Source organism: Eschrichtius robustus, chromosome 3 (genome assembly GCF_028021215.1).
Source record: "Eschrichtius robustus isolate mEscRob2 chromosome 3, mEscRob2.pri, whole genome shotgun sequence".
Taxonomy (NCBI): domain Eukaryota; kingdom Metazoa; phylum Chordata; class Mammalia; order Artiodactyla; family Eschrichtiidae; genus Eschrichtius; species Eschrichtius robustus.
Genome location: NC_090826.1, coordinates 29,107,527 through 29,119,680, shown reverse-complemented (window position 1 = coordinate 29,119,680; position 12,154 = coordinate 29,107,527). Strand labels below are relative to the sequence as shown.

The following is a 12,154-nucleotide window of genomic DNA, read 5'->3' as shown; positions in this document are numbered from 1 at the left end:
AGTAGTTGGAAGTTCAGGAGTAGTCTGAAATGGAGATGTAAATTTATGAGATATTTAGGCAGAGGCAGTAATTGAAAACATGACCTTGACATCACCAAGGAAGAGAACAGAGTGAAAGGAGAAGAGGGCTTAGACCTGTATCTTTGAACTCACAATACTTGCAGAACAGGAAGATGATGAGTCTGCAAAGGACAAAACTTCAGAGAACCAAGAGAAAGATCAAGACAGTATTATATCATGAATGCCAGGGAAGAAAGAGTTTCAAGAAGGAGCAAGTGTTCAACTAAGTCAAATGCTGCTAAGAGATTGGTAAAATGAGGACCAGAATTTTGTGATAGTGAGGCAAAAATTAATGTATAGAGGCAAAAACTGGTTTTGGTAATACAAAGTACCAAGGAGGAGATGTAGGATCAATGAACGGTATGATATGTTTTCAATGGGAGAGATTTGAGAATGTTTAAAAAGCTAAGGGGATCATTTCTACTTCCAAGAGATAAAGTTAGAGGCAAACCAGTGTCTCTGCACATAACATTCAGAAAAGCCAAATAAAATACAGAAATCATCTTTTTGTAGGCAGCAGAGAAGTGCTAAGACAACAAGAACTGGAAGAGTTAACACTGCAGAGAGGGAGAGAATCTCACAGAGGTGAGCCATCTGCTGCAGCTGCTTTTGCCCTGGGTACATTTGCTGATTCGAGGTGTGGGCAGGAGGCTGAGATTCTAGGCTTTGCACCAGAAGAGGAACCACTGCCAAGGGACAGAGAAAGCAACAGTTTCTGGCGAACACAGGCTAGTTCTAAATGTGAAAGGTTAAAAAAAAAACATTTAAAAGAAAACACAGACTAGTATCTTCATGACCTTGGGACTTCCTAAACAGGACTCAGAAAGTACTAGCCATAAAGGAAAAATATTGATAAATAGGACTACATTAAAATTTTAAATTTCTGTTCAACAAAAGAACCCATTAAGAAAGTAAAAAGGCAAGCCACAGATATGTATAATATATATAAATTTAAATAAAGGAATTATAAAGAACATCTATAAATCAATAAGAGAAAGGTTGTGAAGCCAGTAACAAAAGGAAAAGACTTGAGCAGCCACTTCTCAAAAGAGGCTCGTGAAACAGCCAATAAAAATATAAAAAGATACTCAACTTTATCAATCACCAGAGAATTCAAATTAAAGCAAAATGCAGTATCACTAAACACCCATAAGAATGGCTAAAATGAAAGCGACAATACCAAGTTTGGTAAGGATATAAATAACTACAACTCTCATTTGCTGCTGTTGGAAGTATACATTTGGACACTTAAAATCCCTCCTAGTTACACACCCAATAGAAATGGGCACATATGTTCAAAGGACATGTACAAGAATGTTCACTGAAGCATTATTTATAATAGTAAAAACTGGAACCAACCCAAATATGTCCATTAACAGTAGAATGTATAAATACATGTAAATTGTGTTATTATCATATAATGGAAAAATTGTAGCAAACTACAACTAAACAAACATGGATAAATCTTACAAACATAATGTTGAGTGAAAGAAGCCAGACACAAAAAAAGGTACATGGTATATGACTCCATTTATTTAAAGTTCAAAGACAGTCAGAGCTAATCTATGGTGTTAGAAGCCAAAATAATAGTGGTTAACACTGATGGGGAGTTGTAGTGATTGGTAGCCTGGGATTGTGATAATGTTCTACTATCAGAACTAGGTACTGGTTACCTTGCTATGACATTTTGTGAGAATTAATTGACTGAACACAAAAGATCTCTATATGTATACTGTACTTCAATAAAAAGTTTACATTAAAAAAATTTTACCAGTTTAGTGGAGGAAGGAGTTAAAAATACTAAGGACAGGATGAGGTATGGTACCAGATTAGAACTGGACAAATGTGACACTATCCTTTTATACTCTCAGGGCAATCACAATGCATGTGGACCTTGCTTTGACCATCACTTGGCCTACCAGGAAGGAGGATGAAGGATCTTTAAAAGAATCTGACTGTTCCTCTTATCTGCAGGCTTAATTCCTAGGCAATGCCCCCATTACCTAAGTGGTATTCAATATAATCAAAGAACAGCATGTAAGTGGAAGAAACCCAAGGTCCTAATCAAGGTATGAGACTGGAGAGAGGTATAACATGACTGAGCCCAGGGAAGGGAAAATTTTCTGAGTAAGCACTGACTTCTCCAAGCATGCCGCACTATACTCCACATGCAGGCCAGAAACACTGGATTCTCCCTTTATGGAGGAAACCAGAAACCTGGATAATTATTCAAGGCAGTTCTCCTAAAAAGCATCTGATAAATCATTAAGAAAAAGGTAGTGAAGCCAATAAAAAAGGAAAAGACTTGAGCAGGCACTTCTCCAAAGAGGCAAGTGAAACAGCCAAAAGAAATATAAAAAGACACTCCACTTTATCAATCACAAGGGACATCAATTTATGGCCCGAGAGAGACATGGATTGGAGGTCAACCAACTTCTATAAGTATTGAGTATCATGTGAGTGGAAGGTTCTACCTTGGGTATATATGTGCAGAGGGAAGAAGGTTTCAGAGCAGAATCAGATCCACTCCATGCTCAAAACAATATCAAGTAAGACCGTAACTGATCAGCAGCCTGATACAATTTCTAGAGGAATCCAAAAAGAGATGAGTTAATCCTGTAGGTAGGATGACAAGAGAAAGCTTCCAGGAATAAGTACATTTAAACTAGGACTTGAAGGATAGAGAGAATTTTAAGGGCAAGATGGGGGATAAAAAGAGTACTTAGATATTCTAGGCAAAGGCAAATGATGTAAGCAAAACCAGAGACTAGACAGCAGAGACAAGGAATGAGCATTTAGAGCACCTACTATGTCACAGGCACTGTGTTAGATGCTGCCTTTTATATAATTAATTAACGAGGCTGAGAAAAGTTAGGTAATTTGCCTAAGACAGTAAACTGGCATAGCCAGGATTAAAATCCAGTTCTATCTAATTCCAGAACAAGTGATCTTTCTGGTATGTGTGGCAAAGGGAACAGTACATGAAGCTGAAAAGGTTAAACTAAGATCAGGGCCCTAAAAAACTTTTATTCTGTGAATGGGGGCTAATGAAGGTTTTTTTTTTTCTTTCAGAGTACAATCACAAAAAGTCTCATCCAGTAACCTATACAAGAAAGATTTAAGAAGAAATGTTAGAACTAAATTGAGAAGAGTGGGTGGAGAGCAGGGAATACATCTTAATACTGTAAAAAAGAGCATTAGAGGTGAGGCAAAGAGAAGACAGACTGTCCCCAAAGTCTGGATGAAGGTACCCAGAAGCAATTGTGATGCCAACACAGAAGAGAAAAGTAAAGAGAAGGGCTTACTGGTAGACAGAGGAGACAAGCTACTAAAGAGATCGTTCACCAAAACACTTTGTAAGAGCAGAGAGCACATCTGTTTTATCCACCAATGTATTCAGGATCTAGCAGTGCTTCTTTTCACACACAGTAGGTGATCAATAAACTGTTGTGGAAGGGAGATAGGTCAAAGGGAGAGATCGGAACTGCAGAGAGGTCAAGGGTGGAATCAAGATTTTAATAATACAATATAACATACAGTAACAATAGTTGATGACTGAAACAACTGAAATGGATGAGAATTTCACTAGAATGAAAAGGCAGAGAGGGCAGAGTACAGAAATCTGGAAAATGCCAGGCATTCCTGGTAATGACAAAAACAATTAAGGAGAGACAGGAGAAAATATCAAGAAGTCAAGAGGAGAAAGGTCATTGGTGACCCTCTGCAGAGGAGGTTTAGGAGAATGGCAGAGGTAAAATAAATGAAAAAGGCTAAGGAGTAAGTGGCTGGTGAGGAAGTGGGGGTAGAAAATGTAGAGAACTCATTTAAAAACGCTGATGAAGAAAAACAAGAAAATAGGAAGAAAAAAGCTAAAGGAGATGGCATGACTGTGGTAATGTGCTCTAGCGTGGGGAATCTAAAGATGTTTGAGGGTTCAAGGGTCCCAAAGGTAAAAGGATGGAATAGAAACAAGAGCACACGTGGGTTGAGTAAGATAAAAGGAGAGACATCTCTTCCTTTGAAGAGAGGTGGAGAGGAAAAAAAGAGTAAGAGAAAAGCACTGAGTCAGAGATGTATATAGTCATTCTCATTCTGAAAAGAGAGGGAAAGCTTCTCAAAAAGTCTACATCATTCCCAGCAGTGGAACACCAACAGAACCACCACAAATTCTGCTTGGGTGTGCTGCCCTATGTCCTGACAGACAATGCACTCCTAAGAATAGGAATCTGGACTGACCCATCTCTGTATCCGGCTCAGCTTAGCCTGGCATACACACCAGCACACAGAGGACCCCAGTAAATGTCACTGGGAGGAACTGTGAGCAGGTAAACAGGACCAGAGATGACTAACTGGCTCATATAGGCTAATATTTCTCCTCTAAGAAGAGCACTGACACTAAGGAACAGCTCTGGCTAGAGCCAAGAATCCACACTGAGTCGGCCCTAGGATCTTCCAGGGAGCTACCCTGAGAAGAGTCCTATCATCGTAATCACTGTCCCAACAGAACTGTACCATACACTGGCGTCTTCCCTGGCAGGATGACGATAATGAGCTGCAGCCCTGAGTAGGTGTTCTTGAGATGCCGGAACATGGGCTCCACGCTGTCTGCCCCCTGCGCATATTTGCAGAAGCAAGGCTGGCCCTGGATGGGCATCCCTGCATCCTTGGAAATCTTCCGCAGCTGGTCTGTGAAGTTCCTGCAGCACAAGTATGGTCATGACAGGAGGCAGGTAAGTCCCACTTTAATACCTCTAACCAAATGCCTCCATCTTAGGGGTCTAGCACTAGGACAGGCACTGACAGATTCTAAGATGAATGAGACATCATCACATCTAGTGTAAAAAGCACATTTACAGTTGGATAGGACAAGATAGAGCTTGCTAAGTGTTCAATGGTACAAGCAGAGAGCTGAGGGAGCCCAGAGAAGGGACCTGTGGGAATTCTCAAAGTCCCCCCATGTTGTCCCATTCAAGCAGCTGGTTCCTATGTTTTAAGTCTACAGCAATAGGAAGATGCCCAAGAGGAGGGCCTCTTGGCTCAAATTAAAATAAATAAGGTTCCAACAGTGATCAGAGCACAGGAGATGCTCAGAGAAAAATGAGCTCCCTCCTCCCCTACTGGTTCTTTGAAGCCTGAGAGCAAATAATTAAACAAGCTTCTTTCTTTTGGCTTTAGAGCTTTACCCTAGGAAAGGAAGACAAAGCTGGAAGAGAGGGTTCACATGCAATAGATTAAAAAAAAAAAATCGAGCCACATAAATATAATGACAGACTGAAAGGAGCAGCAGGAAATTCAATTTGTGAAAGTCCTGCATTTAGATTAAAAGCAACAATGTACAAATAGAGAATAAAAGCAATTGTTTAGGGGATGTTATTATATAGCATATAAATATCAATAAGATGGATTCAAAAGCCTATACAGTGAGGAAATAAATTTTTTACTTATTTAGTTACAAAGAAAAAAAAAAACGTAAGATTAATACAGTACAACACTGTTGTATAAAATTTTAAATCACTTATATACATATAGGTATATAAAATACATAAATTGGGTAGGAAGGTTATAATTCATGACAGTGACTGCATCAGAAAGGAGGAACGGGACTAGAATGGAGGATATAAAGGAATGTCAAATTTATCTTTAATATTTTATTTACTTTTTAAAAAGGATAAAATAAATATGACAATATTCTGGATGATGGACACATGGATGTTTTCCATATTATTCTATTTAAAAAATTTTTTTCAAATAAATATTAGAATAAAAAATATAACCTATTATTTCATGTAAATAAGAGCCAGGGCTCTGATGGACAACTAACAGTGTTTCTTCCATTTCTCTGCTTTGTATACAACTACAGTATAGCTATTAAAAAAGCCAATGTGTTACCAGATTCCATCAGTAAGTGGGTCTCTACTTCAAGGAAAGTGGTTTTCCCTATCTTCTATTACCAGATCATACTTGGGATATTATGTCCAGTGCTGGGGGCCACAAAGTGTTTACAGAACTCTAGGATGGAGATAGTCTTAAAATCCTGTCCTAAAAGTGATATAGCTGAGGTAACAGGGCTTCTTTAGCCAGAAGAAAATTCTGAGGGTTGACCCTAGGACTCCCTTATACCTCCCCAATTACCAATTTCTCCACCTCATCTCTTCCCCTTTTGTCTCAGTAGAAAGGATGGCTTTTTCTGTGCTTTGGATCCCATTCCCTCATACACATGTAGGAACTTTGTTCTATTTCCTTTCTAGTTTCTCTGGGTTCTATTTTCAGCCTCTGTTCACTACGCACATTCTCCCTGGACAATCTCATCCACTGCCACAGCCGTAAACTCTCAAATCTTAATCTTTAGCCCAGAACCATACATGCAACTGGGTACCCTGACCCAGGTGTACAAGTCACATTTTTACTCCCTGAATCTAGGGATCATTGCAAGAAGGGGATGAACTGACTCCTTCCAACTCTGAGATTCTAGGTTTATCAGTTTCTGTACCCCAAAATATCCAGAACAACAAATTGCTTCTCAAAAGAATGGGACAGGGGAAGGACACGGGAATGAGAGAGAAACACACCAAGAGTGGAGCTACCAACAATGTGACACAAAGGCACAGAGCTGAGAGCCTTTCTAATATTGGTTAAGGACCAGCCCTCCAAAGCCTGGCCAAGGCTAAGAGCAGCCTGGCCTACATGGGGCTAAAATCCCAAGAACCCAGGAAAGGAGACAAGAGGAACATATTTAAGAGAAACTATAATTGTGTGGAAGTAGTTATGTATCTGTGAGGGGAGGAGGGCCAGAGTCTCCATATTCATCAGGGGCTGCTGTAACTAATTCTTATGAAAATCCCAAGGCCAGCTGAACCCACCAGGGCACACATCTCTACTAATTCTCATCACTGCCCGAAGTGGTCAGCTCCACTGATTCTTTCTCAGCCCCAGAGTGCACTGACCTTACTCCGGATCCAGAGAAAAAAAAAAAGCTACCACTTCAAAAGACTGCAGGAACACTGAACTGTACACTTTAAATGGGTAACTTTTGTGGTATTTGAAAAATATCTCAATAAAGCTGTTTTAAAAAAAGAAGACTGCAGGGGAAGGGTTGGTGACTTCTTCACTTACTTATTCACTCATTCAAGACCATTACTCCCCTAACCTGTTCCTTTAAACCATTTGGCTATATCACTTTCTTCATTGCTGTCATCTACTCCCAGCCACTCAGCCACAGGTGGCTCAGAGGCCCTTACAATTCATGTTCACCTAATTCAGGTCACTTGGACCCGACTGAACAAACTCTGTGCACAGAATACCAGCTGAACTTTTATTTCCAATTAGGAATATAAGCTTTGAAACCTCTGAACTGATTTGATCCCAATCTGACACTTTCTTGATAATGCAAACCTTGTACAAGTTACTTAACCTCTTTGAGCCTCAGTCTCCTGAAAATGGAAATACGACCACCTACTCACTGTGAAGATGAAATAAGAGAACATAAAATTAGGTATAATGTTGGCACAAACATTATAGTCATCACTACTACTGTTTACCACCCATGTTAATAATTGTAACAATAAAATAATTCAGGTCTCCCTTAGGAGATTCATGGCCTGAAATCATCATCTCTGACACAGATATGGCTCCTTATCAAGACTCCTGACCACAGATGGACAGAAAAGAAGCAGGCAGAAGTGTGAGCCAGACAGCACAGAGGGGGGAGAGTCAAGACTCAGAAAGAACAGACTACAGATCAAATCGTGGCCCCTTGGGAGCAGAGGAAGTTAGGCAGCTCTAGGGTCCTTCCCACCCTTCCATCCATACACCCAACCTCCTTACTTGAGCACTTCTTCTCGACACTGTTTTTGGGGTGCGAAGCAGGCAATGGCCCAGACTTTGATCTCAATCCCATTGTAGAACTGTTTCCCCCGCATGTCCCAGACACCCTGATTGGGTGTGGCAATGGCCCGGTTCTGGGGATAGGCAAAGGGGGCGTCCAGGTGAGCCTCAGTAGACCCAGGTGGGTAGGGGAGCAAAAGCCACTGGCTATACAACCCAACCTCCCCCCACATGTCCCAGAGATGTTGTCTGGCCCTGACCCTGCTCACCCGGCCGCCGTACTGCAAGATGGGCGCCGGCAGCACTCGCCCTGTCACCTCCGTCATGTCATCCTTCACCTTGATCCCAAATTCCTGGATGTAGGGATCTAGGTTGTAGCTGGCATTCTTCATCTGTAAGACAGAAGAAGGCGATCTCAGGAGAGCAGTAGCTTGGCAATATTGCTCACCCTCCAGGTCCCAAGCAGAAAGTCCTGAAGAACAGATGAGGCTGGCAAGAAATAGCCCTAAAAAGGGGGTTGGGGGGAAGTGGAAAATGAGGTAAGTGGGAATGGATAACATAGGGAAGTAATACAGGAGAGAAAAAGAGATAGGAAACAAAGTAGCTACAGGGTCAAGAAGCAAGAGCAGTCCTATGGAGTCCCAGGTAACAAATCCAGACTTTTGTTTTCCTAAGGGTCCTGCCAGGGCAGAAAGGCATCTATGCTACCAGGGACTCCCATGACTGAGCAACCAAGCATACGTTTCTCTGCATCCTCACTGACCAGGCGGCTGATCTCCTCTTGTCTGTCTGGGGCCGATCTAGCTGTAGCCTTTATCATGGTTGAAGTCTGGTTGTCAGTCAGCTTCTTAATGCAGCGCTGCCCAGCCACAATGTTACAGACCTAAGGAAACAAGAATAGGTACCGCTGGCTTGAGTATAGTCCACCCTATACCCGGAGCCCCATAGTAAGGGAAGAGGACTTGGCTGTCAGTCCTGGGAAACGGACTAGAAAATCCCTTGTTCATAGACAGGTAAGTTAGAAAATATCCACGTGCAATACAAAAGGTAATACAGCCACTTTGTGATTAAGAGCTTAGGATCCAGAGGCAGATCTGGGCTCAGGGCTCATATACTAAATAGGGAGAACAGTAACAATCTCCTAGGACTGTCTGGAGACTAAATTAAATAAAGAACTTAAAGAACCAAGTACAGTTCTGAACATAGTAAACACTCAGTAAGTTGTAGCATAAATTATTATTTACCAAAGGACCCAGTCTAGAGCTCTTCTGAATACTAAAAAACACAATACACACAAACTGGATGCCTAGGTAGTTGACAGCTCTCCAATGGTAGCAGGCAGTCAGTCGTTCCACACTGCAACACATCAGGAGAACTAGCAGTGACTCTTAACTCTTGAGCCCGAGCCTACAGATGATCACTGAACCCTTGGACTATAGAAATCACTGTCTGTTGACTGCCAGTGTGCTCTGTTGGTGTGAGGAACATCCTGCCACATGGTTCCTCTGTATTGGGCCCCAGAGAACACAATGGAGATCAGAAAAGACCTTCTAGTGATATATAAGACTTCCACTGCCCAATATACTATATTCAGGAAGCAGTGAACAGGAAGCCTTTTGGCAAAGTAGAGAGAATCCAAGAACACTTGAGTTTGAAGTCCAGCTTTGCCAATTCTAGAAGATGCTACCTTGGGCAGGACTCTTAACCACTCTAAGACTCTGCTTCTTTAATTTTAGCCACCGGAAAAAGCACTAGCTGTCTCTTGAAGCTGTTGTGAGGATTTAGATGAAATGAAATGTAAAACTTGTTCCCATAGGGCCAATAAACTAAGTACTGCTTCTCTGCCTAATTTCCAGAGTTCATGCTTAACAATGGTAGGGAAAACCAGGACAAGGTCACCTGCCCTTAAACTCTGTACCTCAAAGAATTAGTCAATTCCCTTAATGAAAATCCAGAATTGTTAAAATTTGTGAGGTTGCTCTCTTGAAGGTAACTTAAAGTTGTAGAACTCTTTACGGATAATTTCAACTACAGAATCAACTCTGGGAAAAAGACTAAAGCAGGGATGTAGAGAAATTGGACCCCTTGTGCATTGCTGGTGGGAATGTAAAATGGTACAGATGCTGTGGAAAACAGTATAGTGATTCCTCCAAAAATTAAACACAGAATTACCAAATGATCCAGTAATTCCACTTCTGGGTATGTACTCAAAAGAAATGAAAGCAGGGACTAGAACAAATATTTGTAAGCCTATATTCATAGCAGCATTATTCATAATAGCTAGAAGGTGAAAGCAACCCAAGTGTCCATCAATGAATGAATAGATAAACAAAATGCGGTATATACATACATGGAAATATTATTCAGCCTTAAAAAGGAAGGGAATTCTGACGTATGCTACAATATAGATGAACCCTGAAGACATTACGTTAAGTGAAACAGGCCACTTAAAAAAAGGCCATATATTATATAATTCCATTTATATGAAATGTCCAGAATAGGCAAATCCACAGAGACAGAAGTAGATCAGTGGTTAGTAGGGGCTGGTGAGGAGGGCAGAGGGAATGGTAAGTGACTGTTAATGGGTATGGGCTTTCTTCTGGGGGCGATGAAAATGTTTTAGAATCAGACAACAGTAATGGTTGTGCAACTCTGTGAATTAACTAAAACCCACTGAATTGTATATTTTAAGAGGGTGAATTTTATGGAATGTGAATTATATCTCAATAAAGCAATTCTAAAAAAAAAACTATCACCTACAATAGCCTATGTGATTTGACCCTGTACCTCTCTCCAAAATCATCTCCTACTACTTCTCCCCTCATACACTACATACCAGCCACTAAGCCTTCTGTCTCTCTAAGAAGACCCAAGCTCCCTGCTGCTTTAGAGTCTTTGTACTCGCTATTAAACTCTTGCCTGGAAGGCTCTTCCTTCAGGTTGTAAGAGGTTGGTTCTATCTCATAATTTGGGACTCAGCTCTAATGTCTCCTAAAAGAAGCCTTCCCTGGTGGTCCAGTGGTTAAGATTCCGCACTCGCACAGGTTCGATTCCTGGTTGGGGAAGTTCCACATGCCGTCAGTGTGGCCAAAAAGAAAAAAAAAAAAAGAAGCCTTCCCTGACCACAATAACTAAAGTGAATCTCCAACCCGCTCCACCCTTATGACTATCCCCTTAACCTGTTTTATTATTCTTATAGCACTTACCACCAACTGAAACTATCTTATTTATCAATTTACTATCTATCTCCCCCTTCTAGATTATAAGCTCCATGACAGCAGGGACCTTATCTGTCTTGTTAATCTCTGCTTTCCCCACACCTAGGAGTGTATGACTCATAGTAGAAGTTCAATAAATATTTGTTAAATAAACAAGCAACAGTAAAAATCAAAATACATAAGTTATTCACCTTGGAAACTATTGTTTAAACAGAAGTAATGTCAATTTGCTAACAAATCTCAGCTTGCAGTAGATATTACCCAAAGCCTATCTACTTAGCTGTAATTGCCGTTAAAGACTTCTGTTTACATCTCAGAGAACATATTGTCTTCATCCCACTTTGTGTGCATCAGCAGCTATTACTAAGTCAGAGTTCTTGCGCTTTGGGATCTCTTCTCCCTTCAGCCTAATTTCCTCTGGTTAGTTCTGAAATCCCAAAAGCTCACAGAAGGCTTAAGTTTTGGTCCCAGCTATCTGACTCCTGCTGCTAGAACAGAGTAAGATGGTAATCTAGGCTAGTGCTTTTCCAACTTAAATGTTCATATGAATCCTCTTTAGATTCTGCTAAAAGAGATACTGATTCAGTAGGTCTAGGTGGAACCTGAGATTCTGCATTTCAAACAAGCTCTCAGGTAATACCTATGCTCTTGGTCCACTGACCACACTTTGAGCAGCACTGGACTAGACAATGAAGCAGTCAGAGATAGTTTCTCATTAGACATTTTGGCTAGTGTATAGAAAACCAAATACAGCCCAGTGGTTCTCCATTTGCATTCTATGACTTAATGCAAATGACTTCAGAGCATTACTATTCTTTAATTGCAGAATTTCAAAGGTCTGCTGAAGCATAAAAATATGACAAATCTTGGAGCAAAAACTTTTTCAAAAGGAACACATTGGGTTTCCCTCGTGGCGCAGTGGTTAAGAATCCGATGCCTGCCAATGCAGGGGACACGGGTTCGATCCCTGGTCTGGGAAGATCCCACATGACGCGGAGCAACTAAGCCCATGCGCCACAACTACTGAGCCTGCACTCTAGAGCCCTTGAGCC

At 41.0% G+C, this 12,154-nt stretch overlaps 1 protein-coding gene across 2 annotated transcripts in view; it reads right to left on the bottom strand.

The window, feature by feature from the left end:
* LOC137762094 (protein argonaute-1) overlaps positions 1–12,154 on the bottom strand; it is a 30,568-nt gene that overhangs the window by 7,188 nt on the left and 11,226 nt on the right. The window contains exons 9-12 of one of the 2 annotated variants that reach the window (XM_068539499.1): positions 8,648–8,767; positions 8,145–8,276; positions 7,885–8,018; positions 4,573–4,757 (exon numbers count right to left, since the gene is read on the bottom strand). In XM_068539499.1, coding sequence (XP_068395600.1) covers positions 4,573–4,757; positions 7,885–8,018; positions 8,145–8,276; positions 8,648–8,767 — 571 coding nt within the window. The remainder of the gene's footprint in view (positions 1–4,572; positions 4,758–7,884; positions 8,019–8,144; positions 8,277–8,647; positions 8,768–12,154) is intronic. The other variant, XM_068539501.1, reaches the window with a different exon arrangement.